The following is a 25,781-nucleotide window of genomic DNA, read 5'->3' as shown; positions in this document are numbered from 1 at the left end:
TTCTGTTTTTGCCACATTGAGCACCATTTCTCTTGCAAGAGAAGACTGTGGAAAAGTAGGAATTGAGCATCACCTGTTACAATTTAACTTTTCTGTCCTTGCAAGGGTCCTGCCATGTCCTTGCTCTTTTTCTTACTTTGAACATAAGAAAAGAACCCTTTTATTGTTTTTAGCATCTCTCACTAGCCTAAGCTTATTCTGAGCTTTAGCTTTCCTAAGTCTGTCTCTCTCTACAAGCAGTGGTTATTTGTTTATATTCATCCTTGGTTATAAGGCCCTCCTTCCATTTCCTAAATGACTCTTTTTTCATTCTCAAGTCTTTAGAGAGCTGTTTACAGAGTCACCTTGCCTTCTTTAGGCTCCTTCCATTTTTCTTTCTCATAGGAATTGTCTGTGATTGTTCGTTCAATATTCACTTTAAAAAAACTCCCACTCATCTTGAACTCCCTTCTCCTTAATTATTTCTGGCCACGGGATTCTACCTAGCATCACTCTTAGTTTGTCAAAATTTGCTTTCCTGAAGTCCAACCTATATGTCTGACTATTTATATAGTTTTTCCCTTCCTCAAGACTGTAAATTCCAAAATCATATGATCACTAGGGTGCCCATTATTTTCACCTTGTCAACCAATTCTTCCCTGTTGGTGAGAATCAAGTCCAAGATAGCAGATCTGCTTATTTCCCTCTCTACTTTCTGGAAAATGAAGTTGTCAGCAAAACAAGTCAGGAATTTATTTGACCTTTCGTTTTTAGTAGAGTTGGACTTCCAGCAGATATCCGAGTAATTGAAATCTCCCACCACTACCATATCCTGTCTCTTTAAGAATTTAATAATCTGTTCTAGCAGCGTCTCATCCAAGTGTGGCTTGATGGTCTATAGCAGATTCCCACCATAATATCACTATTATTTCTTACTCCTTTTATTTTTATCCAGAGACTCTCAATTGAACTTCCATTCATGTATTTCCTCACAAGTATATACCTCTTTTGTATATAATGTGACTCCTCCACCTTTCCTTATTTGTCTGTCCTTTTAAAATAAGTTTTAATCCTCAATCCTAATATTCCAATTGTGAGTGGCTTCCCACCCAAGTTTCTGTAATGCCTATTAGGTCATAGTCTCCTTCCTGTATTAGGACTTCAGTTCCTCCTGTTTGTTTCCCATACTCCACACATTAGTATAGAGACATAGGAATCCATTTTTTATGTGCTCCGAGGATTTAGTTTCTGTACTTACCTGTGAGTTAATATTGCCTAACATGCTCCACTCCCCGCAAAACTTTAGCATTCTTATCTCCAGTTATTGGCATCATACTAGGTTTTGAATTTTTGTCTTGCACCCCCCACAGGATTTTGTTTAAAGCCCTCTTTGTTAGGTTTGCAAGGCTCTTACCAAACACATTTTTTCCTACCCTCGTGAGGTGCAAACTGTCAAAATTCAGAAGAGCTTCATTTCAAAAGCATAGGCCATGGTTCAAAAATTCAAACCTTTCCTGATGACACCATCTACGTAGCCAGGCAGAGTCATTATTTGCAGTATTCTTCTTTCTCTCCCTAAGCCATGGCCTTCAACAGGAAGAACTGACAAAAACACAACCTGTTCTCCGAGGTCCTTCACCTTCTGACCTAGAGCCACACAGTCTCTTTTAATTCATTCTGGATTGTTCCAGGCAGTATCATTTGTTCCCACATGAATTAGTCTTGATGGGTCTTCTTTTCCTTTCTATCACTTCCTAGATGCATGCACCCAGTAGATAGTATACTTTGAGACAAAAAGTCTGGTTGGCACACTTTAGCCTCTACCCCTCTCAGTAAGGAATCCCCAATTACCAGCACACAGCTTCTCCTATGTTGGCAAGCAGAAGCTCATGTTTTCATCCATGGGGGCCTGAGAAATTTCCTTCAAGCTTCATGAAGGTTGCGGAAGTAGCCCTTGTTCCAGTGGTCCAGAATCAATATCTATGGGGAGATCCTGGAACTGATTGCTTAGCAGCAGAGGCTCAGAATGTCTCCTGATTTTCCTGCTTCTGTGGGTTACATTCTTCCATGCACCCTCCTCCTGGTTGGGTGCTCCTCCATTCGCTGAGGTGCCTTTTCCTCATCCTCGTGTTGCCCTCTCAAGAACACTTCATGCATTCTCTTCATGACATCTTCACCTTCCCTTATAGTGGAGTGTGGACAAGCATGTCTCAAGTCTATATCTTCTCCTCCAGTAGGGCTACCAACTTACACTTGCTGCACGTGTAATTGCTGTTACTCTCAGGTAAGAATATGAACATGACACAGACTTTGGACATCACTGCCTCAGCTCCCTCACCAGCCATGCTGCTGCAATCCATTTCAAAATTAGTTCTGTTTATCTTGTACTTCCCTGATAACTCCACTGCCAAACTGCCTCTCAGGACTACTTGTGAAGAGCTACTCACCTTCCTACAGAGCCCTCAGGCCAGACCCCCAGGCTAAGAGCCCTTGAGCTCTTGCTCTTCTGCTCACACCAAAGGCTCACTCCTCTGACGAGAGGAGCCTTACACAATTGCAGCCACATGCAGCAGAGTGCAGGGCCAGCAGTCAGCTTCAGGCAAAACTGCTGAAAGCTACAGACTAAGCAACAGAAACCACACTTACTCAAACAGGCAGCACTCTCCAACAGGCTATATGTACCCACTCACCCTCAAACTCTATCCTCCCAGACAGTAACTTCAGCTAAGGAAATGCAAATAAAAAACATTCACCACTGCAGTTCTCTGTATTGCTCCTTCTCAAAGCCTAGCTGAGTTTGGACTCCTTCTTTGGAGGTTTTTAAACAGAGGCTAGATGGCCATCTGACAGCAATCCTGATTCTGTGAACTTAGGCAGGTCATGGAAAGGAGGGCAGGAAGGGTTACATCAGTGCTTAGTTCTCATGACCCTTTCCTACATGTCCAGAGAAATGTTCATCACCACTTTGGAGTCAAGGCAGCAATTTTTCTTTAGGCCAGTTTGGGCAGGGAACCTGGAGGAATTTTTGCCATCTTCTGGGCATAGAGCAGGGGTGTGTTTGGGGGGAGGGGGGAAGTATTTCATGCATTGTGTGGGAGTTGGACTTGATGACCCTGGATTAATGGTATGGACAATGTGGGCAGAGTGTTATATTTATATGGTGTGGAAATATGTGTGGAAAGGGTGACCTGTGACCGGCTATTATGATTCAACTTACATAGTTCACTGTATGTCTATTCCCCCAGCCCCAAGTAGGGCTTATCAGGTTGTCTCCATTAAAAAGTTTTTCAGTTTAATGTAACTAATGAATTAGCAAATTTGGAAGCCTGATTGCCTTTCTCTGAAGCACGTTGCTGTCCAAGGAGGGCTGGTGATACAAATAGATCAGCAAAATGTTCTTGTGCAGCATTCTCTAAAATTCTGCTTGTTTCCTGTTTTCTGTCTTAGAGCTTCTGTAGTAATACCAGAAGAAAAGATGTCTGATATGTACAACATCCTGCAAAGTATACCCCAGCGACAAACTGAAGAGATGCAGAGACAGGTAGAATTAACTGAGTAGAAGTCATATATTTCAAGGCCAACATGGTGTTGTGGTTAAGAGTGTCAGACTCCTATCTGGAGAACTGGATTTGATTCCCCACTCCTCCACATTAAGCCTGCTGGGTGACATTGGACCAGTCACCATTCTTTCAGAACTCTCTCAGCCCCACCCACATTACGAAGTGACTGGTTTTTATTTTATTTATTTAATCAGATTTGTATCCCTCCCTCCCCTTACAGGCTTAGGGCGGCTAACAACATTTTAAAACAAGAATTCAGCTTAAAAGCAAGACAATATAATAAAACAACAATATAACAATTTACAAAACTATAAGCTGATCATCCAAGATTCGTTTACCATCACTGCTATTATTGCTTTGGCACTCACATATTGCTGACATTATTGCTACTGTTATATTTGTGCTCAGATGTTATTATCATAGTGCCGGTTGGGCTCTCAGAGCTATGATGTAAATATTATAATGTAGCGATTGCCTGCCTCAGGTGTTAAATGCAAGTCGAAAGAGTTGTGGGGAGAGGAAGGGAAGGCGATTGTAAGCTGCTTTGAGACTTCTTAAGGTAGAGAAAAGTGGAGTATAAAAATCTACTCTTTCCCCCAAGGCCAGATCCAAAGGCACTGTTCTGCCAATATTTTCATTGGCAGAGGAAGAGTGGGTAAATGGTTTTTTTCACTCCTCTGCTGCAGATGGTCAGTGCAAGCCCCTCACTACTGAGAAGGACCCCAGATTCTTGGGGGCAGAGTTTGGGGTGGAGAGGAAACTTAACTGCCTGCAACACAAGGAGGAAAGATTCATTTTGCAGTTGCCCTTGGAGCCAAAGCACATTTTCATAATGGGCTATTGTGAAATCAGGCAAATGGCATAATAGTCTTTATTTTCTCATATTTACATGTTCAGCTTGGACATTTGTTCAGAGGGTACAGAATATTGTCTGTTGCTGAATTGTGCAGAGTAGATGCAGTGAAATTTTTTAGACCTCTGTTTCACGATGGTCAGCACTGCTGAATTTGTAAAATGTGATTTTATCATCTGCATCCAACATCACAGGAAGTTTAAATCCCACAGAAGTTAATGGAATTCAGTCCAAGCAACTTTGGGACTAACATGAATTAGATTTTTACTTTCTAAAAATTATAAGCAGGATCAAAATAGGAAAGGTTATTAAAGGTTCCTTGTCATCTTGAATCTTTGGTCATTGCATTTTATTGCTTATGGAAGGTGGGTTGGTTTGCAGGTGTCTAATCTATTTCAAATCTTTTGTGATTAAGGCATTCTGCCCTTCTGGCTTTCCTCTAAAATATTAAATTAGCAGGGCTCACCACAATCCTAAATGGAATCTCACCCTTCTAAACCCATTGACGTCAACTCTATTTAGCACTTCACTGTTAGGAACTTAGTATTGGCATGCATTATGTGCATTTCTTGAGAGATTTGCAGTTCTGTGTGCATTGTGATTTTGTACAGATGCAGAATTTAAGAGGTTTTCCCAAGACACAGATAGCAAGGTTTTGCAGTCATATGCTAAAGAACAGTGTACCCCCTCCTCTTCAGTCACTCTTAACCAGAACAATACTTTGGTTCTGAGGGTTCATGTAACTCTCTATTTTTAGGGTTCATATAAGTCACAGAGTGTAGTTTTTCATCATGCAGAGCTTAAACCTTTCTATAATACCGAGCACATACAGTTCTACTTGCAGATACTGTAAACAAGCCTCAGGCTTGACAATTTCAGTGTAACAGTGTCATGAACAGAGATTTAAATAAAACCATCTCATGGCCATTGTAGCATTGTTTTGTTTGCTGGGTGATCTGAATCAAGATCTGTGTGCTTAAGCGATAATGCACTCCATGGATGCATTTCTGAAGTTAAGGGAGATCTATCAATGGTTGTACGCTACAAAATGGAAACAAGGTGGTCTTGGATAGTAGTTTTCAGATTATGTAATCCAGATTCCTGAAGCAGCAGAGCATTTCCTAACTGCATGCCTCCATGTACATAAACTACTTTAATTGTGATTTGATTGTCTTTTCTACACAAAGCTTTGTGAGAGAGGAAGAAATTTAACTGTAACAACACAACAAATCTAAATATGAAATAAAGTATAACTATCAGGAAACCTTTCCAGTGAATATAAAAACCTGGTTTTTGAACAAATAACAATTTTCCTTATGCAGATTTCTTGACCTGAAGCAGTGTGGAGAAGTCTAGTGTGCTGTTGAATTATGTGAGAGCTACTTGGATTACTTTTATCTCATATTACTTCCATGTACATTTTCTGTTACTCTACTGAGATATTTCCTGTTCTGTGAGACTTCACCAATATGTCAAACAGCCAGAAGAGGTCTCTCTGCCCTCATTTCATGCTGATTTTTCTTAGCCGTTTTGCTAGACATTGAGACAAAATGGTTTAATGCTCCAATGTGATTAGACTAGACACTGTCACATTTATAACAACAAAAGCATGGCTTTAAGCATGTTTACTGATGTGACTGTTTTGATGTGCATTTTAGTTCTTCATATTAGCATTATTAACTTTTTTTCCACAGATGCAAGGTTGGTCCTTTGCTTGTGGTGGACATGTTGTAGATAGTAACTGTAATAGCATCAATTATCTGTTAGATTTGTAGGTGTGGCTCTGTGTGTGAAGTCTGTAGGTTTGTAAGTGTGGCTCCCCCTTATTCTCTTTTGGTCTGTAGGGGATGCAACATCTGGCAAAGATGTAGGGATGAAATTAGAGCCACATCTGTCAGTGTTCTGGAATCATAGGGTTGGAAGGGCTCCAGTGGTTCATCTAATCAATTCCCCAATTCCACGTAAGGCTATCCCACAGCTAAAACCCTTGACAAATGAATATTTGGGGTTTTTTGTGAATCCTTCCGCTCTCTCTATAGCCAGTTTATCCTGCTGCTGCCTTTTTAGTTAGGAAATTTAGTTCAAACTTATTTCTTTATAAAGCTATTAATTCTTGTACTGTGAATTCTTGTACTGTGTTCTCAAGGCATAAGAGGAATAGCTTCATTCTGTTTTTTGAGATATTTATACTGACACATTTTTTATTTACATGCTTTTTTCACCAACCTTATCATTTTTGAGGCCACAAGCTTTAATCCATGGATGAATCAGTTAAATATTTAGTTGTGTAATAGAGAACATTTTAACTGAAGAAGGTAAAGTCAATTGATGGAGCTGTGAGTTAAGGGTAGACTTTTGGGGAGAGGTTATTTTGGTTTGGGCATGTTAATGTGTGAGGAAACAAAGAAAATATTACATATCCATTAAATATATTGGTAGTTTTTATAAAATGTCAGGGATTTTTCCTTCTGCATCTCAAAAATGCAGCCCAAATCTGGTAATATGAAAATTAAGTATAGTTATCTGGCTCTTAAACCAACTATATACCTAAAAATCCTTTTACCAGCCTTAATAACTTTGCTTACTTAGATTCTGTCTCTAGCATATGCAGAGCTACTTCTGCTAGTATATAGAAAGGAAATGTAGGTTCCTAAATTGGGCTGAAAATATGCCAAGATCAGATTCAAAGGAGCAAGGATCAGATTTTAAGGTGCCCGGACCTTGATATAAATATCCAGGGGAAAATAAAAAACCCAACACAATGTGACATTCCACACATTGTCACTGATCGTTGTAAAGTCTCATGTATGCAGTGAACAGAACATATTTACATTGCACGTATTGCCAGCCCTGTTTATTAATTGATCCTTATGTTAAAGCATCTGTGGGATTTCCCCAGGATTGTATGGCTATGTAATTTTTGTAGGAATTATAAATTCAGAAAATGGTCTCCAGCATAGATGCTGAATAGCAAAGCAAGTCTGTGGATTCATAGCCTTAGCTTACTTGAAGTAAACCACCACCTGTTCAACAGCTGTTTGCTTTTTGCTTTCTGTTGTTTTTTGGCTGTGCAGCTATTTCACAATGAAGTGATGGGTTAAAGATGGCCCTTGACACAAAGGTTAAAAACATACTTGTTTTCTTTCTAATGTGAAGGGGATGGGGGGAGAAGAGGGTGCTTGGGTTTGCTGTCACATTGATTCTGCAGATTTTCATTCTGTGTGCTTTCCTTTCATTTTTACCTGTCTGAAAGTCATGGATCTCTGTGATACTGTGCAAGCACCCATGATTAAACAAAATCACCAGGATATAAAGTTTCAGGGCTGGCAAGGAGCAAAGGGGAACATAATCATCTTTAATGGAAACTGCTAAGAGAATTCCAAGTTGAAACTCCATGGAAGCTTGTACATTAGCTTGCGGCTGATGAGAGCCCGGGTGCAAAAATGTGGGGAGGAAGGGGGATTGGGGATAATATTCCTGTCCTACAGTTTGAGTGTGTTAGAAGTTTGTTGTGTTTAGCAGAGTAACATTGTCTTGGTAGGAGAACTGCTAATTGTTAGTACTTAGCTGTAAGTTATATTTCTTTTTCTATTTTTCCTTTCTTTCTAATTTATATAACTTACAGCAGTTGTATAATATATCCATATGCAGAACCTGTACTGGATTTGAAGGAATAAATAATTTGTATTTGTTTCTAGGAGCTTTACATTTCACACCTCTGTGGCATCACTGACACCATGGGTACTCTAGAATACCATTTTGTCAGTACTTTGTTCAGACTTCCAACCCCAGCCAGGCATATTTGTATATTTTGTCTAGCACTGATACAGATTTTAAATAGCAGCAACCCCCTAGAAAAATCATGATTTGTTGACAGAATTGAAACCATGAAGTGGTAGTTTTAAAGGTATGTTTTTGTAGTACAAAAACATTGTAAACACTATCCCCGCCATATTCAAGAAGTATATTAAAGCTTCTTCAGGATGGCCATTTTACAGTTGATTCCCCCCCCCCCTGAAATTTTGTCAGATTGCACTCTGCCCACTAAATTCTCTGTGTTGAATCTCAGATGGAAGAGGCAAAATGTCTGGATTTTATAAGAGAATTTTCAGCCACCATAATGAGTTTAAAATGGTTTATATAGGTGTTCTACACCTGTTAATTTGAGCCAATGACCCCAAAGACAGATTACAACCATTTCGTTCTAATATATGAAAACATATTAGAATATGTTTTTAATTAACTTAGAATATTTTACAAAAGTGTTAAAATGACTGTTTATCAGTTGCTATAAAATACTTTGCTTGGAGTAAGACAGCGAATTAGAGATGGCGGTTGGCATTCTAAAATGTCTCAACTAGAACAGTTTCTTGGTCATTCACTAACCAGTTTCATTCATGTTTTTGCTGTTATATTTAAAGTATATCTTTAGCTATAAAACAGAAATGGTTTTTTGACTCCTGTGTATCCATTCGTGTGACTGCTTTTTAGATTTTTAAACGCTGTTTTGGAAATCCAGTGCCTTGGTCTCCAACATAAACCTTTTTAAAAAAAAGATATAGCATACATTTGCAATATGTGAAAGCTAAGAAATTCATTTTGGTGAGGGAAAAAATGCTTTCCATTGTCTTTACATATTAGTTCGCTGTTATTATAATGAATGTACAGTATATGTTCTCATGTTACTTTAGCCCCCAGGAAAATACCTTGGATATTGTAAAGGCAAACTTTATTCAACATGATCTTAGTTTGCAGAACTGCCAGAAAAACATATGATATATATATCAGATGCAAGGAGCCATGTATTTTCTGGTTTAATCAAAACCTAGGAATTGAAAGGCTTGAATTTTTTTCTCCCCACCCTCCTTTTCTTTGCTGTCTCTGGCTTTCAGTGAGACCTTGGGCAATCCTAGCATTCTAAACTTTTTATAATCAAGCATACTAAACTTTTTGTTACCCAAGGCCCCAACCCCACCTGAATCTTGACACATCTCTGACTCCTAATCCTGAAAGCTGATTTGTGTTCATGCTTAAATCCCATACAGTCATGCCTTAAAAGAATAAAAATATGGTGGCCATGTGTGCTTGGAGAGAATGTCCCCATTTTTTTTCCAGAGCTCCTCCTTTTTGTTTTACAGAAACCAGAGTTTTCTTCTGGCTTTATCTAACCCCAACAGACTTGCCACTTGGAAGAGATGTGAGCCAGCTGAACTTATGAAACTGATATCAAGCTGGCTGAACACATGAATTTCAGAGACCACCCCATGTCTGTGAAGCAGCTCTGTTGCCAGCCTGATTTCTAAACAGCCACCTAGTAAGCATTCTTCTCAGACAGCCCTCCCTCACATTAGATCTTCATGGAGCCTGAAATCTGGATACTACTTAGTATGGGTAGGAAGTCCAGAGTCCTTGCTTTGTTCATGTCTGAGTTGCAAATCAGCAGAGAATTATGACAACGTTTTAAAGGTTGTATAAAAAGGCTTTTAACGTACACATAAGTAGCAGAGACAATGAGAAAGACAGAATTAATCACATACTTTACTGCTTGAATTCCATATCTTTGGGACAACTGTTCTTCTTTTCCACTTTTGAGATTAACTATTTTATTTGTATCTTGAAAGATTATTTCAGTTACAGTTACATATAATTTACTCTCATGCTTAAAGGACTAGCTACATGATGTACAAATATATGTAACTGAGAGTCAAGGTCACTCCTCTTACCTCTCTCCTTCTGTAAAAAGGGGTGATTTTAAGTGGGTATTCTGGGAAGGGCATCTGTACCCATTTGCTGCTTCTCCACTCCAAATCATACCCCACTCAAAACTTCATTTCCCTAGGCAGGATTCAAAGTGTGTGTTTGCTTTCTCAAATATGCATTTGGAGCCCAATATGCATATGGGAAGGGAGAAGGCTTTGGGAGGGGATACCTATTTGCATTACCCAGTCAGGAAAAAGATGAAGTCTTCTCTTCTAACCCCTACTTCAGATAGGTTCCTTTCCTGGGAAGAAAGAGGGCCAGCTACTCAAGTTTGCTTGCAATATGTTATTAGTCTCTTGTCTTTGTTCTAATATTGCAAATCAATCTGTTTTGATTGCAAGATTATACCAAATATTGTGTGTGTGTGTGTGTGTGTGTGTTATTTGCTGGAAAGTAATGTGTGTTCTGAAAAGCAATTTCTCTGCTGAGTGAGGGGCTGTGTCTGGTTCAGTGAGTAGAATATCTGTTGTTCATATAGAAGGTCCCAGGCTCAATCTCTGGATTCACCAAAGAATCAGGCAGGGCAGACCCAGGGATTGTCTCCAGTGCTTTGGTGAAGCCACTGCCTACCCTCTTCCTGTCCAGCCCAGTAGGATAGCTGCTGTCACTCCTCCCCTACCACAAATTGCCTCCACTCATTCCACCCTCACCAGGGGCTGTGGCTTGCTCAGTGGCATGCTTTCCAACAGAGGCAGATTGGGAGGCTAAAACAGCCCTGGAAAGGCCCATCCCATCCACCCCTCCCAGTGGGGTGGGGGGAGGAGACCTGATGAAGGGAGGGAAAGATGTAAGGCACAAGCTTCTGCTGGGATAGGGGGCCTCCCACTGGTGACACCATGGGGCAGCCACAGGGCTGGTTTGGGCATCTCCTCTTATAGTGCTCCATGCCTGTGTGTGCTTAATGGATAGGCTAGCTCTGGAATCAGGTAGTAAGAAGGTGAAAGACCTTTATCTAAGTCTTTGGAGAGTTGCTGCCAGTCTGAGTAATACTAATCTTGATAGAGAAGTGGTCTGATTCCGTATAAGGCAGAACCATATGCTTATGTGCTAGTGGTGATATATCCAGTGATTGTTCCAGGTCCTTGGAAATACCAGTTTTAGTATATTGTAATGGCTGAATGCATTTAAAGCTTCAATTGTGGGAATCACTTAAGGAAATGAATACAGTGTACTAGGTGCCAATGTGTAAGAAGTATTGGGAAAAGAACAGTTTAAGTGCTGGGTCTTTGAATAATTTCATTCATTCTTTTGCGTAGATATTCCTGGTGGATTGTGCCCAGTGCCAGTAAACCTTCTTGGCCTTCTGCAGTTCCTTCAGAAATTTATTAGAAAATGAGCAAAAAAGACTCAGGGCTTCTTTATGTATGTATTATGCTGATAAAAAATTCATTTAAATGTCCGGGTAAGGAAAAAAAACATAGAATTTCTGGATATTCTCAAAGTACTTTTAACTCTTTTTTTTAAAATGTTGCTATTAGATAGCAAATTCAGTCTTCCATTAATGGGTGGGATTGGTGCTTTACTGACATCTGAGTTCAGAGAAGCACATCACAGGCACTGCAGTGGCAGCAGTTTTACTTTTGTTCCAAGTGCTTCAGCTCTGACCTTTTAAGCAGGATTTAGTCTCCAGGTCAACCGAGACGTTTGCAGGAGTAAATAATTTATTTGTTTTAATGCCACATTAAACCAGCATGAGTGACTGGTTTCTGTGACCTCCCTACCCCCCTTTGTATTTAATGTGGTGCTTTTGGCTCTCCTTTAAAGAGGACTCTGTGGAGTAATTTCGCCTCTTATCAGTTTGCTGACAGCTATATGAGCTATTACTGGCTCCAGGCAGTGTGTGCTGGCGTGTGAAACTTCTCATTCAGAACTTGAGAAAAAGTTCTGTGCCAAAGGGGCTGTAAGGAATATGAAGATGGTGCTTTAGGTAAATTTATGTGTTGTAGAGGTGCATGTCAGGCATTGGTAAGCAAAGTATCAACTTGACTTCGGTCCATATTTGGACATTTGTAAAAATATGAAGATGTGCAAGATTTTGAAAGATGGGCTTTTAAAAAAATTCATTTAAATACCCTTGTAAGAAAAATATATTGTAGGCATATTCAAGATGCTTAAAAGGCTTCTAACGTACTTGACTTTTACGCATCCATCTTTCCTTCCTGAGGCTTTTCAGACTATTATTGCACAGAAAAGAACTTTTATCCATTGCCATTTGTACCATTTTAGGTAGTGTGAATGAAGAGGCTAATCCCAAATTAATCTTCATAGAATGCCTCCCTAGAAATCTACCTTTGTAAATGTCAAGCTCGAACACTTTACCATCTTATCAGATGTGTCAGGTGAGCAGCACTGCTCTTATGCCTCTTGAGAAAGATCTTTGAAACAGACAGAGAAAGAAAAGAGGGGGAACTATTACTTACTTAGTAGCCAGGAGTGTTATTTGCATTTTGCTGCAATATTTTGAATTAGTAGAGAGGAATGATAGAATCACTGCTGTTTATTTAATGTGTTTTTTGTTGTCATTTATGTTTCTTAAGTGATCTCTGTTCTTTAATCACATTGGTTGCATCCATATACCATTGGGTATTGTATTGTAGCAAACATTTGCAACTAGATTCCCTGGACTCCAGTTGCAAATGATTGCTATAGCACAGTGATGCATATGAGAAAATAAGGACTGCATCCATGCTTTTTGCCTTGCAAGACTGTTCCTTTCTCATAGCTATTATATAATAAAACAGTCTTGTTGTAGGACATTAGGAAGGCTGGTATTTTCCCCAAAGAATTTCCAGAGTTTAATTATCTGCCTTTATGAGTGATGCGCCAGTAGATAAACACAGATAAGAAATGGCACATCAGAAATACTAGCATGGAACTAGTAGGAGAGTTGTAGCGGAACTCCACGTGACAAATCTCTTTATTGGATTTCCATATTTAGAGTCATTAAGTGCACTATTTTTAACTAAGGGCTGAGAACCAGTTAAAAATGTATATATTTAAACTGATTAATGGTTTAAATATGAATAATAAACCAGTTACCAAAATGACTTTATGAAATATTAACGTTAAATCAGCAGTTCAGTAAAGCTAACTATTATTAGATGGAAAGCTCATCCTTTACTTTTTTTAAAAAAAAATCTGTTATTACAGTAGTACAGTAGAATTTTAACTATTTGACCCCTAAAATAGTACCCTCTCTAATAAACATTGGTCCCTATAATTTAATTAGTGAAAGGTCTTGTCAGCTTATTGAATAAAGCTTAGAACCCTCTTTCAGAATGTTCTCTGCAGCCAGATCTGTTAGAAAGTTTGCCTTTCTGAAAGAATTAGTAGCATGTGACTTAAATAACTATAAACCACACTGTATAGTAGAGCATACGGTATACTTGTAAGGAAATTCCAGGTTCAGTCTTTGACTTATCTAGTTAAATGACATTGTGGAGCTGCCTAACAGCAAGTTAAGAGTATTGTCCTGTTTAGCTCTGTGTTATCTAGTGCAATACTGTCTGTTTTGTCTAGCTGTGGCTCTCCAAGGTCTTGGGCAGACAAATGTCTTACTCCATATTTGATGCTCAAGAAGCCAAAGATTGAATTTGAAGCTTCCTGCATGTAAAGCATGTGTTCTGAGTCATGGCCCTTCCACCTGCTACAGCCAGTTGCTGAACTGACCTGTCAACCTTGTGACCCTGGATAGATGCTGCCAGTATTGGACTTGGTATAAGGGCTATTATAATGTGGTATCTCTTTTTTAAAATTCCTTTAAATCCTTTATAATCTTTAGCTAAAACGACATAATTTTATCAGTAGAGAATTGTGAGTAATGCAGTATTATGACTGTAACATTTTGGACATTTTAAATCCAATCCACCTGTTTATTCAGAACAAATTATGATTTCTCTCTAAAAACAGATGGAAACTCACTTTTCATTTAGGGGATTAGAAGCATCCTAAAGTATGGGTTCTTTCTGCAAGAGAGGAGAGTATGCATTCATGTCCATGTGTAAAGCAGAGTTTGCCTTTCATTTTGTTCCTTTGTTTGTTTCCAAAAAAGAGATTAAACTATTTTTTTCTCCTTGTGGATTAGAACATTCCTGCAGTGCAATATCTTATCCAAGTAGAACATATGGAAATGGGAATATATTGAAGATGTAAGCTGCAGGCCTAAATAAGGCCAATTACAGCTTGTGTATATATATCCAGCAGAATAGTCATGTGTATCTAAATAAACCCCATTTTGTGCCATTTGCACAGTTTTTCTTTATTAAACTGCTGTGTGTATGAGATTGTTCATATTTGAAGTAGTTATGAGAGACATGTATGGGAAAGTGGGCAAATGTGTTCAAAAGTATGTGTTTTTAACTGGTACAGTGCTGTATCTGTGGATGAATGCAAGCATAATACCAAACTACTCAAAACCTGCTTAGCTCATTCTACTTTCCAGCATTGTATAATGCTGGATGTGACATGTGTTTTATCTGTTTTACCACCCTGATCTATATTACTGCAGGTTGTCGCTTGTGTGTATTTAGGGGGGAGGCACAGAAATGTGCAGTGTGCTATTTTTGGTGAAAAGTAGCTAGGTCTTTTTTGTTTGTGGTATGTACTCATATACTGTGTACATACAAAAAGACCAATCAGTGAAGGAAGGACTGTGTATCTAAGCAGGGCTTTTTCTTTTCTGTTCTTTTTTCTTTTTTGAGCAGGAACGCACAGGAACGTAGTTTCGGCTGGCTTGGCATCAAGGGGTGTGGCCAAATATGCAAATGAGTTCCTGCTGGGCCTTTTCTGTTAAAAAGCCATGTGGTGGTGATGTCAGGGGTGTGGCCTAATATACAAATACTGATGCAATTGTGATGCCAGGGGTGTGGCCTAATATGCAAATAAGTTCCTGCTGGGCTTTTTCTATATAAAAAGCCCTGTACCTAAGTATTCAGTAAGATGCAAGTTTGTTCATATAAGGTGAGTAAAAGAATTTAAATAAATGAATACTGTGGTTTCTGTAGTATAGTAGAGGGTGTGTGTGTATGTACACACATGCGTATACTTGCAGGATGTTCTGAACAGGCCATGTTACAGAGTGCAACTATAATGTTAATGTGTAAATCAGTTTCTCATTGAATACAAGCCATTTATATGATACTTATAGGAACAACAATTAAGATGTGTGAACAAGCAACTTGTCTATTATGCACCTTAATTTATGGCTCTGAAGTACTGATTGATTGCTGCTTAGGGAATATTGGATAACTATAGTATACTTCATTAACAAGAGTTGTTGGAAATGAACTGGAACATCTTTGTCAATTGAGTAAAGAAAATTGTTGGACAGTTAAACTTTTGCAATCATTTGACTTTTAAGTAGCCAAGTTAAAGTTTGTGGAGGCTTGTCCTAATTATTGGACCATACCCAAATATTAAATATTCTCTATTACATCCATTAATTACAAGTTTAATTTAAAGAGCTTAACACAGACCCTGGCTAGAATTGTGATTTAAAGCCTAGGTTCATCATATCTTATATCTAAACATTTTAGTGCCCAGCTTCTGCCCTGGAAGGTGAGAAAAAGAAATAGTGTTTCTGAGCATGCTAAATTCATATGCCTCAACTGAGCAATAAGTCATTTCTCACACTCTGGGTTTACAGTTGCTTAGACAAAGAGTACATCTTCTGGGCAAACAAGATTGTTTCACCTTCTGCTTTATAAATCATGCACTGGCAGCTAAAGCAAAATTCCTACAATCGGTTCACTTAATGTAATGTTGTAGAAGCCGAGGGCCCTATTAAATAAGAGGCATCCACTTGTACACGTGACTAAAAGACAGCATTTTGATATAAGAGATACTTGTATGAAATAAGAGGAATCTGGCAAGCTTCACGTGTATGATTGACCATGGACTTTCTTTGTCTAACTGTGCTAAATCAAGGGAATTAAAACGTCTATCTCTTGACAGTAATGAAAAATCTTAATGAAAAAGAACAAAGCAGTAGACAAGTGCACCTTTAAGACCGACTAAGTTTTATTTAGAATGTATGCTTTCGTATGCTCTTAAGCAGACTTCATCAGACAAAATGGGAATGGCAAGCAGCAATACTTAATATAACTGGGCAGTGTGAAATCATGGGAATGTTTTTAGCAGATTAAAAAAATCACAGATAGGGATCTGTGTTTGTTAGTGTAGGACAAAACAGGGTTGAAAAAACATTGGAGAGTGATAAAAAACAGACTGCTGTAGTAGGTGCGGGTGCCATAAATCTAGGTAACATTCTGGCTTTGTTAGTTTAAATAGAGGACATGGTTTCTCAAGAGATTATAACAGCCATATAGTTTGCCATAAGACGGGTTGGTATATGCAATAAGACAAACAGCCAATATCCCCCATTTGAGTATGTCAATACAAAACGACAAAAAAACAAAAACAACAAAACCAAATCTTCTGATACACTGTTCTAAAAGTGAAAGAAAAAAAACCAATGTTGTTGTGGGAGCGGGTATTTTTTTAATTATTTACTTATGATTTACTTTTAATCAGGATACTGATTAAAAGTTTCCAGCCATGTTTTAAGTGTCCAAGTCTTAGAGCCAGGGCAGCTGCTGACCAAGGGAGATGCTAGGGGACATTGTACCAAATCACAGTTGGGAACATCAGTGTGTAGCTCTGAAAGCTGGGAAAGGTGTAAACAGATCCTCAATTTATCTGCCGAATGGGCTCTCCAAACACTGTTTTATTGGACAGTGGCTCCTGCTTTACTAACCTCTAACCTCAGCGGTGCTTGGAGGTGCTACCCACTGACCAGCCTTGCCTTTGAACCTCTTTCAGTTCCTGCCACCTCAAAGGCTTACTGTTGGATTGCTGTGTTTTTCTTGGGACTTCACCTCTCAGCAGGAGGCCTGCAGCAGGGAAAACTGATCCACCCTTAGAACGTTGACATATTTGAAAGCGATACCCTCGAGACTTGAAACCTATTGCTTTCTGTTTCAGGAGCTGTCTGTCACTTGTCAAAAATGTAGCTGAACCTTTTTTACCCCTTTCCATTTGGAAGACATATTGTATTAGAACATATTATAAAGTTATGGGTAACATTAATTTTCTACTTTTTAACCTAATGCTTCATGAGTTCGCAATGATTATAGCAGAGCTGAATAACTGTACATTTTAAGTTTGTAAGATGGTTAAGAAAAAGCAGAAAACAAAACTCTGTAGCTCTTCCATTCCAAAGGATTGTATAAATTCCCTCACAGAACTGCTTTGGTTGTTCTTGATTCCCTGCTCTGAAAATTCAGTGCTGAAGACTTGGCACACTCTGGCTAATTTGATTGCTCTAACATCGTTATCTTCAGTGGTGGTATTATTTTAACTTAAGATACCTGGTACCTTTTCTCCTTTCTCTAATGAAGTTGTTAGCTCCCATGTAGAAAGGCATGGCCACAGAGGAAACTAAGGTGTTAAGAAAACAGACTTTATTTTACCTTTGTATGTGGAGGATGTGAGGGGTTGCAGCAGGTCTATCTAATATATTTTTATTCTGCTTTTCCTTCCCAAGGACTTTAGGGCACAGCTTGCATGCTACTTCCTGCCCCATCTTTATTTTTTCAGTAACCTTAGAGGTTGGTTAGGGTGAGAGAATGTGAGTGGGTCAAGGGCACTCATTCATAGTGGTGTGGGGATCTGAACCTATGTCTCCCAGGTCTGCTATGCTTGCTGTCGGTTTGAAAGCTGATTCTGAGGAGATAGCTATTATGGGGAGCTAGTGATTAGTGCCCTTTCTTCAGCTGAAGAGGAACATCTCTAGGCACAGTGGGATTGCATTAGGTTGGATCTCAAGTGAGTGTTTGATGTTATTAGACCAGCTGGCATTCCATCTAGCCTGGCAATTTGCCTTGTTCCCTCCCAGCATAAGATGTAGCAGCTTGCTAAATGTTAGGTTAGGGTCTGAAGGGGAAAATCGGTCAATCTGATCTTTTTGATCATCTCTCCTTCCCCCCCCCCCCAGCCTTTGCTGCAAGAATAGTTCTGGTTGCTTCATGCAAGTGTTCATGGCAGATATAACTAGACCAGCGAGCCAATGATAAGGTTTTCCTGCAAAGCTATTAGTTGACATCCCACTCTTATCTTTTATATGCCATATGTCATAAATGGCATATAAAAGTACAAGGACAGTACTATATTTTTTAGCATTAGAATTGAGAAAACTCAGAACAGCTGCAACTGTGCAGCAGTAGACACCAATAATAATTTGTATCACTCCTGTATTGTAGACTTTCTTTGGCTCATTTGGAATGATATCTTGAAACTTAGTAAAGCTTAGATGTGAAATAAGGATCAAAAAGTTTAACAGGTCAGAAGTTTTAGTGATGTAGAAAAAGTAACTCAGCATACCTTACCTTTTTAATGTCACCATTGGGAGACATATCTGTGATGTCAGGAGTTTACAGCAATAAAATTGAGAACCCATGGAACGCAACTCCCAGGTGATTAGCATGTGGAACATTAGGCAAGCATTTTGAAATGTGACCTTAGTGCTCAGACTACAAAACAAATGTGGGTAATACCTAAGAATCTCTTTCTTGAATCTAGCTCATTTTCATATCAAACTTCTAGAAAGTAAAAGCTTAAGATATTCTTGTTTCTTTGTTTTTAAAGTCTGAATTAGAGTATTGTACATTGTTTGGTGACAATACTATGGCTGTATTCAGAGTTATAAGAGCATGTAAACTACCCTGTGGGGTGAGGGAATCTTACAGAAGTTCAATGTTTAATTCATTGTGAAAAATGGTCCACCCAATATTATTTGGTTGAAATTTATGGCATAATGTTATGTGAAACAGTAATTTGAATAATCTTGGCACACTAGGACAGTTTGAAATAGTCAACATGGTGCCAAATGCAGCAGCAAAACAAAAAACAAAGTGCTACCCACCCAATATATTTTATTCTTCTATGTATTTAAGTTTATTGATCACAAATATGAATGATATGATCCCAGCGCCATCTGAACAATTTTTAAGTGACTGCTGTAGTTCGTGTTCAATATGTTATATCCTTCTCTTGGATTAGAAGTTATATCCTTTTGTTGGATTAGAAATATACTTGGACAGATACTGCTGAACTGTATATAATGCTTCTCAGAAGTTGCTCATCTTTGCTTTTGCCAGGAAAACAGAATTAGGTTTACTAGACAGTTTTGAAATGAATGTAAGAATGGCACATTTCTTAAAATGCTGAGCTTTGTATGAGCATGCTTACAAATATTCTGTTGCATTAATTAGTTTAAAATAAGTACTCTGAACTGGGTCAGACTTTGGAGGGGAAATGTAAAATTTGACAGTTTGCAGCCATCCAAACTGAGAACCCTCATCCTCTGATAACTTGGAACCTCTTAATGTGTCTAGAACTGTGCGTTTCAAACAAGAGACTCATATTTGCACTGATTTTAAAGAAAATTATATAGGTGCTGTAACTCGTACAATGAATTGAGAGCATGTTTGGTAGTGATTGTAAGTCATACATGACTGGATTAATTTCTGTACCTTTCTTATGCATATTCAAGGTCTTCTGAAATCAGAACTTGTATTCACATTAAAGGGTGCTGGATTGCACTGAACACTTTATGGAATATCCTCCTTAGCATTGGTTTCAATATGAATGTGCCCTTGAAAATGCATGACCATTAAGTTCAAAGTAGGAGCCTGACTGGAGGGAGTTAATTTGAAAGGGCTTCAAACTTCAGTTAAAGAGAAATACAAATATAACCTTTGGGGAAATTTTGATGCTTTTAGAATAGCCGTCTCAGCCTAACAGACCTAATAATAATGAAGGAGGCAGGATTGTCTTTTCCCCTTTTTCCCATAGGAAAGCCATTAAAATAAAGCAAGGTCTGCTAGCATGAAAATGCTAACACTTTAGGATCCCATAAACTGTGTAAAATGTGGCACTGTGGGAATGCTTGACTTTTGCAGTTGGGCAAAATCTTACAGCGTCATGGCACCTCACTGTTGGATTAGGCAGTTAATTTTTATTGCCTTCTTCCAAGTGCTCTCCCTTTGGCCACCCCGCTCATAAGTTTTGCCTGGGTGAAGGATGAAAGCTAAAGCATTTCCTAGTGTGATTAATCAGTTGCCATTAATTGTTCCTTTTTGTTTGTCCTGCATAGTAATAATTTCTTTAACTCTTTCCAGTGATGCATTGTGATGCATTGGAGTACCTTGGTTGCCTTAATGTCAGTTCTTACAAATTCTGTAAGAATGGAGCGGTGGTATAACTTGATGCTGTCCAGGCTCATGACAAACTGTTGTACATGAAAGTCTGTTTTCAAACGCCAAACCAGTTCACTCTAAGCCTTTAAACAAGAAATTGCACAGATAGGTAAAATTGGGGCAGTTGACAGTACCTTTACCTTCATTAGCTTTTAGACTATGTATTTCAATTACAGGGAAAATCAGGGCATGTGGGAGAATCAAAGCTCCCTTTGATGGAATAGGAAGATGCATCTCTTCTTAGAAGAATTTCCTGCTGTGTTCAGTAATGTTCTGTGTCAAACAGTATCAGATGACTAACTAGTCATATTAATCAGTTTATTTTCTGGAAAAGCAAACAAGGTGGGAAGGAAGCATTGAGTCTTGAAAACATATGTTTGGAGACTTGTAACCCCCTTGGAAAGTTTTGGATTCTGTCTTAAAGAAACATAACTCAGAACATTATGGTCAGTTGATAAAACCTTTGTGTAGTTCTTGTCTGAAATTAATAATTACATAAACATTTGGGCTACAAAAGATAAATTCCCTTCCTTCTTTGTTCCCCTATTTTCATTAGTCATAGTGTGAAAATGCAGTTCTTTGTAAGACTGCTGGTAGGATGCTTGCCAAGTGAACCTGGAAGAGAGAGATGCCTGCTGTAAGAGCTATTAAATAAAGCATTTATGGATGCTGTTTTTAGATTTTGACTGACAGAAAAAAGCCTGTTTGAGAAGGCATTTGATGGGGTTGTACTGAGAATGACATAAATACCTTCTAAAGCTTTTTCAGCTACTGCAGAGCAAAGTACTAATGACACCATCTTAATATTTTGAATATTTTGGAGAGGGCGGGATATAAGTGCAATAAATAAATATATAAATTGGTATGCCACAGAAGAAATAGAGAATATGGCACATTGTACATGCATAGTGTCTGATGGTACTGTAATTTTCAGTCTGTCATTTAAGCCCTTTGGATTCTTTGTAGATATAGGTGCTTGGGACATTCCTGTGTCATCTCTTGATGTACTTTTGTTTAGAAAGACCTATATTTGTATAGTCCTGACCTGGTAGCCCAAGCTAGCCTGATCTCAGAAGCAAAGCAAGGTTGGCCTTGGTCAGTATTTTTATGGGAGAACACCAAGGAATACTGGGGATCACTACACAGAGGCAGGCAGTGGGAAACTACTTATGAACATCTCTTTTCTAGAGAACCCAGGGTTGTTGTAAGTCAGTTGTGACTTGACAGCAAAAAAAAATTTGCATAGAAAGAGAATGGGTGACTGTACATGTGACACTCCACCAGCAGTAGCTACTGCTCCCCTGAGACTCCTCATAGTTTGAGGAGGAAGATCCTAAGGCGACAGTAGCATAATGTTTTATTTCGATAAACTAAAATATTACAAACTAGTGAGATGGGTTTAAGCTCACTACTACTGAAACTGTTCTTATTTAATTTAAAATTTCTATCTCACACACTCAACCCTTTCAGGCTCGTGAGGTGTCACTTAGACTTATAAAAAGAAAGAAACAATGCAAACTCCAAAGAATAAAGTTTAAACCACAACAATGAAATGCCTTCAATTAAAAATTAAAAGCCTGGGTAAAAGTGTTACCACATGTTCTCCCTTTCACATGTATTCTTAGACAGGTGTAGACTCTCTAACTTGGGTTCAGGGCACTCTTCCAGAACTGCAACCAGTTTGTCTGAGGTACCCCCCCACCTCAAACCCTACCCTCTCCAGGCTCCACCCACAAATCTCCAGGAATTTTCCAACTTGGAGTTGGCAACTACTAAGTCACACTGGCTGTCATAGGGGGACTGCTGCTGAACAGAAGCAAGCAGCCAGGCCTGGTTGTCATGCCAGTCAGGTGGCATCAAATCATCCAGAGGGTGCTGCCAGGACTAGGGTCACCAACCTTCAGGTGGAGCCTGAAGATCTCCTGGTATCACAACTGAACTCTAGACAACAGATCTTTCACCCCCTGGAGAAAATAACTGTTTTGGAGGGTGGACTCTTTGGCATTATATTCAGCTGTGTGCTCTCCTTTCACTGATACCAACTGTAATAGAGCATCACTAGACAAATGAGGAGAACCAGCTAAGGGCGGTGCCATCATCCCCAGGGAGGCAAGATGGTAAGTCATGTCCAAATGGTCAGCTGTATTAAAGGTTGCTGATAGATCAACAGTTCTGGCATACTTTTATCTAGATGTAAATTGAGATTGTCAACCAAAGAAAACCAATGCTGTCCTGGCCCCAAAGCCAGGTCTGAAGCCAACTGAAAATGGTTGAGGGCAGATGTCTCTCCAGGAAGACTGGGAGCTGCTTGCTTAGTTGTCTTCCCAAGAAAGATCAATTAGACACTGGGTGCTAATTGGCCAGCTTCTTTTTAACTAAGGAGGGTTTCTTTAGCAAAAGTCTGACAATTGCTTCCTCAAGGGAGGAAGGTAATGTAAGAAGGTAATGCAGCAGAGGGGCATTTGTATGTGACAAGGAAATATCCCAAAGCACCAGAGAAAGAAAAACAGAGCAGCCTCTGCACAGAAAGAGAGGATTGGGGGGGGGGGAGAATAATAGTTATAGGAACCAGCACAGAAGAATATCAGATAATTGTGAAACAAAGCAGGAGTCAAGGAGCACCTTTAAGTACAACAGACCTTTATTCAGAATGTAAGCTTTTGTGGGCATGCACACTTCTTCACGCGAGAAATGAGGTACAGTAAGCAGAGCTACATATAGCTTGTGGGGTTTAGCATATGTAATGAAATTTAAAAAAAACAATTTCCGTGTTCAATCCTGGGGAGGTGTTTGTTCCAAGTTTCATAATAATTCAGCAGTTTCACTCTCCATTCTGTTACTGAAGTTCCTTTGCAGTAAAGCAGCAACTTTGAGGTCACCCAAGGTTCTGGAAGGTTAAAGTGTTCTCCCACAGGTTTCTCAGTTTTCTGATTCCTGATGTCAGATTTGTGTCCATTTATCCTTTGTTGTAGGGTTTGTCCTGTTTGCCCTATGTAGAGAACCGAAGGGCATTGTTGTTATTTAATGGCATATATAATGTTGGAAGATGAACAAGTGAATGAGCCTGAGATGGTGTGGTTTATGTTGTTAGGTCCTGTGATTGTGTTGTCTGGTTGTATGTGGCGGCAAAGTTGGCACTTGGGTTTATTGCAAGCTCCATGCTCAAATGAGATGCTATATTGTTGTGGGTGAGGAGTTGTTTGAGATTAGGGGGCTGTCTGTGTACAAGAAAGTACTGTTGAAAGAGAGCTGTCACTGTCCAATAGAGGTTGTAAGTCACTGATTATACGCTGAACTGTTTTCAGTTGAGAGTTGCGTGTGTTCTGTTGTTCTTTTTTGGTGGATCTGTCATGTAACAGGTTTTCTCTAGGTATCATTCTGGCTTTGTTAATCCTGACTTCATCAGGTGAGTACTTTTGTTCCAAAAAGGTTTGTTGTAGATCCCTCAGGTGAGAATCTCTGTCAGTAGGATTGGAGCAGATATGGCTGTAGTGTAGAGTCTGGCTGTATACAGTGGATTGTTTGGGATGTTTGGAATGGTAGCTGGAGGCATGCAGGTATGTTTGTCAGTCAGTAGGTTTCCAATATAAGGTAGTGTCGATGTGTCCATTGTGTATTTTTACAGTGGTGTCCAGAAAATGTATTTCTTGTGTAGACTGGTTCATTGTCAGGTTGATGGTGGGGTGAAAGTCATTTAATGTTGTTGGGTTTCTGATGCAATTTCACTTCCTGTTGTCATGAGTTAATTAAGTGTTTGTATATGCATGCTGATGTTTAGCCAGTGAGTAGGTAGAGCCAATGAGAATGTTTGCACGTACTTCCCGCCAAGGCTAGGTGTCAATATGCATAGTGACCATTGAGGGAGAGCCCCAATAGGCTAATCCATATATTTGGGTGGTGGTCTGAGGAAAACCATTTGATCAGTTTTATTGCCCTTTGTGTTAAGCCCTTAGATCTCCATGCAGTTGAAGTTAAGACTCGAGAGAGTCAAGATGTAGCCTAGAAGCTAGGTAGGATAATGAATCCTTCTTTGTTTTCTAGAAATCCCAGTCATACCTTTCCTCATTCGTAACGTAAACTACTTTGTTTCTTAAGCTGAACTGTGTGCCTGGCTGTTATTCGTGGTTCTCTCCACGTAACTCTGCTAGCAGTATGTCTAAACCCCAACAAAACGTTATGGGCCACAGTAAGCTTCATAGCTGCGAGCAAAAAGCCAAGGCGGTAATTAGCTAAGAGAGAGGCATAGAGAAGTGCTCAGGTAAATTCTGCAGGAATTTGCATCTGAAGGAACTTCTTCCCATTGCTTGTAGTCGCCGGCTGACTACTTGGGAACAACAGGAACGGATTCTCTTTGATGTCCCGTCGGAGGCACAGACCTAAGAAACCCAGAGAGAGGCAAACGCCTACTGATTCTGGGACAGCATCTTCGCCTGCAACTAGTGAGGAAAACATGATGTGGCAATCGTCTGAACAGGTTGTATGCAATATGGAAAATTCCCCCAAGTTAAGCATCCCTAAACTGAGCAGGGATAACTTCCTTTTATGGAAAATGGGAATTGAGTGTGCTCTTGGAATTCAACGGATAAGATATGTGTTAGATTTTGATATACCAAATGATATATCCCAAGAGCAGAGGGGAAAGTTTGATGCAGATGAACTTAAAGCTAAGCTGCTGATTCTAAGTTCAGTCTCATCTCAGGAAACAGCCATTGTGGTTAATTGTGTTCACGTAAAGGAGATTTGGAATAACCTTAATTTGAAATATGGCCAGCACACGTTTCTCCAGAAGCAGTACTTGCGCAAACGCCTGTACTCCCTCAGTCTTGCCCCAGGGGGTGATAGCTCACCTCGACAACATCCTGGCCCTTGTCGCCGAATTAAGATTGGCTGGAGCCACGGTATCTACCCAAGAGCTTCAAGCTGTGATTGTCTCGTCGTTTCCTGAAAGCTATGAGAGCATTCTAGCCCCTGTTGAATCTAGAGAAGAGATTGATATCGATTTTACAATTGCATATTTAAGAGACTTAAGTGTTAAACGCAAATTCTCTAGATTGTCAAGTCAAATGCAAGCATTGGCTGTAAAGGAAGAAAAAGGGAAGCAAGACCACAGAGTCTGTTACAGATGTTTAAAACCAGGCCACATAGCGAGGTTCTGTGAGTCAAAGCAGAACAGGCCTGAAGGCAAAAATCCTGGCCCCTCACACAGAGGAGAAAGGGCCATGTCCCAGCAGGGGGCTGCTAACTCACAAACAAAGGCAAAGCCTCGTGGTGAAGTCTCCTACATGCTGAGGTCTGATGTCATAGACGCTAAGAAAGCTTTTCTGCTAGATTCTGGGTCTACTACGCATATATGTAGATTTTGCCAATGGTTTG

General features: G+C 39.4%; 1 protein-coding gene across 1 annotated transcript in view; it reads left to right on the top strand.

Annotated features, from left to right (window-relative positions):
• Window positions 1-25,781, top strand: part of EXT2 (exostosin glycosyltransferase 2) — a 164,340-nt gene that overhangs the window by 60,921 nt on the left and 77,638 nt on the right. Inside the window, exon 7 of the mRNA XM_060261890.1 lies at window positions 3,427-3,520. Within this exon, the coding sequence (XP_060117873.1) occupies window positions 3,427-3,520 (94 nt within the window). The remainder of the gene's footprint in view (window positions 1-3,426; window positions 3,521-25,781) is intronic.

Source organism: Heteronotia binoei, chromosome 21 (genome assembly GCF_032191835.1).
Source record: "Heteronotia binoei isolate CCM8104 ecotype False Entrance Well chromosome 21, APGP_CSIRO_Hbin_v1, whole genome shotgun sequence".
Lineage (NCBI taxonomy): Eukaryota > Metazoa > Chordata > Lepidosauria > Squamata > Gekkonidae > Heteronotia > Heteronotia binoei.
This window is presented reverse-complemented; position numbering and strand designations above follow the sequence as displayed.